This window comes from Thermobia domestica, chromosome 7 (assembly GCF_964235325.1).
Source record: "Thermobia domestica chromosome 7, izTheDome1.hap1.1, whole genome shotgun sequence".
NCBI classification, from domain to species: domain Eukaryota; kingdom Metazoa; phylum Arthropoda; class Insecta; order Zygentoma; family Lepismatidae; genus Thermobia; species Thermobia domestica.
The window spans coordinates 202,992,944-202,995,933 of NC_137460.1; the positions used below are offsets into that span (position 1 = coordinate 202,992,944).

The window sequence follows — 2,990 nt, forward strand, 5'->3', positions numbered from 1 at the left end:
GACGGGATTTTCCCAATGGCTAGGGCGGGAGTTTCTCAATATAACAAAAATTTACTGACCGGACTTTTTTAAGGTTATGGGACCTCTTCCAGCATAACCGCGTTGTTGCATAATAACACCAAGGCGAAACGAACTTGTTTCTGTGAATATGTAATATAAATACAAAAAGCAAAATATCTAAAACCAAAAATCCTGGTTTAAACAAAAAAAGAAAAAAAAAAACGCCCCAAAAAACAGATTTTTGACATTTTCAAAAACAACCATGGTTCTTCCCAACCCTGCTTGCTTTTGTATATAGGAGGTTAAAAGATTCTTATTATGTACATTGGTTAATCCTTTGGAATTCATAATGTAAATATGTTGAAATAAAATTGTTTGAAACATCTTTTCGAAATTCATGGTTTACGTATTTTCGGGGTTTTATATTACCAGCATCGACCATTAATTAAATGACTTTTTGTTATAGAGAAGCGAAACAATGTCTGCTTTATCAATTTAAAGGAGAATTAAAAAGAAAAAAAAAAAGCGCCCAAAATTTCCCAAGCAAAAAAGCAATGCAGAAAAAGACGAGTTTTTTCCCCAAAAAGCCGGTTTTATTCCGAACCCTTACATCTCTAGTGCACAGTATATTAAAATAAATTTTAAGTAACAGTGGAAGTACTGTATATGCAAATATGCTCTTTTAGTATCGTTTACGTGCATATCCCTCGTTGCTGACCCGCCTGCTCCTTTCTGCTCTGTCTCCCCCCTGCTGCCCTCCTACGCTGACTTGGTTAAATAGCATTCGTGCTTTATAGTGGCCATCTAGCACAAGTTGGTTCATGTTTTATGCACTGTAGTTTTTATGGTGTACATCCACATTGTATTTATACTGAGCCTTGGAGCTCCTCATTTAGTGCATGCTCTAATAAAAGAAATACAACGCTCTAATTTAATCTAAAAATGTAAGAAACGTGTCAAAATTTGGTAGAACCATCTGCTCGAGTAATGCCTAATGTGTTTGGACATTTAATAACACCTGCAGCGTTATCGAGTATACCAAGTGAAAAATAACAACAAAAATTTAGATGTGATTTAGAAATGACGTCTATGCAAAATTTATTTTCAATAAGCAATATTAAACACACCATTTACACATCACTTTTTTTTTTTTTTTTTTTTCGAATATGGCATGCACTTAATATTCTCTTCACTCCTTATACACCAAACGTCTGCTCCTAGTTTCAGTATCACTGACAGGATGAGAAAACTTCCGACACATTCCAACTTAAAATATCCTGTACCGTACCCAATGAACCTCTATATTTCACTGAGGCACATTCGCGTATAATGTAGTAACGGTAATAAAGTTAATTAAATAATGTAACGGCATACCATCACTAATAGCCTTCATTCGACCATTTGATTTCGTAGTCAGTGAACTTTCTTTTCAGTATATCTACCGTAACTTGATGGTCGGCACGTCCGAAACCTTGAGAATAGCCGTAAACAAGAATAGATTTCTCGCTCGGATTATGAATTATACGACCACCTCCTCGTACGTCGCATTTTAAACCAAGTTTGTTTACTTTTTCTTCTAAATCGTCTAAGATATCAGCATGAAACCCAGCCCACCGAAAACCACGCACTACCGTCTTTACTGCATCTGATTTTCCATGTGGTGGATGAACTTTCACTTGAATATATTTGAACTTTCCTTCAGGATCGATATCCACTTCTGGCACACTATTTAGTTTTTCACTCCAATTTGATTCCTCAGCCATTATCTATTCACACACTTCTCTGCAATTTTAATTCAACCTTTTAATATACAATATTTACTTCGACTTGCAAACGTATAGACAAGAACACAAAACGAATCTTCTTCACACACCTTTTCTTCTTCTTTACGTAAATACAACGATATCTAACGTTGTCAAACAGCTAAGAGAAACAATTAAAAGGCCGCATTCCATAGTAGTATAACCCAAAGAAGAGCTTAGTGTTTTAGTTTACGATCCATACAGTTTGAACACGAAGTTCTGTTATTTCCTATAGCGTAACCACATATATTCATAGAGGGTCGCATTGTATAAATGTTGGATCATTACGGAGGACAACTCTGAAGTAGTATCACTATTCTTTACTATTTATTCCAGAGTCTCAGTATGTACAACATCGTTTTCATAACAGCAGTGGCGGCGATTGGACATTAAAAGTGTGGGGGGGGGGGCAAGACATGATCTGAATATTTGTATATCAATGTTAATATACAAATTTCCCTGGTTGAAACTATATACATTAACAGGCCATTTCAGAAAAGTGGGGGGAAAGTGCCCCCCTAATCGCCGCCCATGCATAACAGAATATGATTGTTATGCAGAAATGAATGAATGAATGTTCCACGTACAATCCGCAGAACAAAACCTGCAACATGAGCATGTAAGTTATTTGTGAAACAACGAAGTCTTTTGGTTCAAAATAAGTGTGCATGGAAGGACGACGAGGTTTCTCCTCGCGTGATTCGTGTCACTTAGACATTATGTTGATTCCCTGCGCTGTTAGGCGTAGTTTCACAATAAACTTACATGCTCATGTTGCAGGTTTTTTTTTTTTTTTTTCAGCGGACTATACAGTGAGATTCTGCTCAACATTACCGGCAGGATGGCAGTAAATGCACGTTGAACACTATCCTTAAATTGGCCAAATGTCTCGTAACGTGTTGCAACAACCTTCTGTTTAATGAACCCCCATTATCCATTGTCGCCAGATGACAGATCAGAATTTAGGAGTGGCATCAGAAATGACGCTCCTGAGGAGTGGCCACGCCAAAGTACAGACAAACGGGCAGAACCACGTCCAATCCATTTGTCAGAAAATACAGGGTCCATATGAAACCTCCCTGATTACAAATATTAGTTGCATGAAAACTATTAGTGCCAGAAAAAGCAGTTTGCGACATCTTGAGGAGCAACTCAAAAGTTTTTTTTTTTGGGTCTATATATGCACTT

The 2,990-nt window shown here is 37.0% G+C and overlaps 1 protein-coding gene across 1 annotated transcript; it reads right to left on the reverse strand.

Moving 5' to 3' along the window:
* Window positions 1-1,062: 1,062 nt before the first annotated feature.
* Window positions 1,063-1,903, reverse strand: LOC145690671 (14 kDa phosphohistidine phosphatase-like). Its single transcript, XM_081765797.1, has one exon. It carries the CDS (start codon window positions 1,761-1,763, stop codon window positions 1,380-1,382), a length of 384 nt encoding a protein of 127 aa, XP_081621923.1. The 5' UTR covers window positions 1,764-1,903; the 3' UTR covers window positions 1,063-1,379.
* Window positions 1,904-2,990: the final 1,087 nt, after the last annotated feature.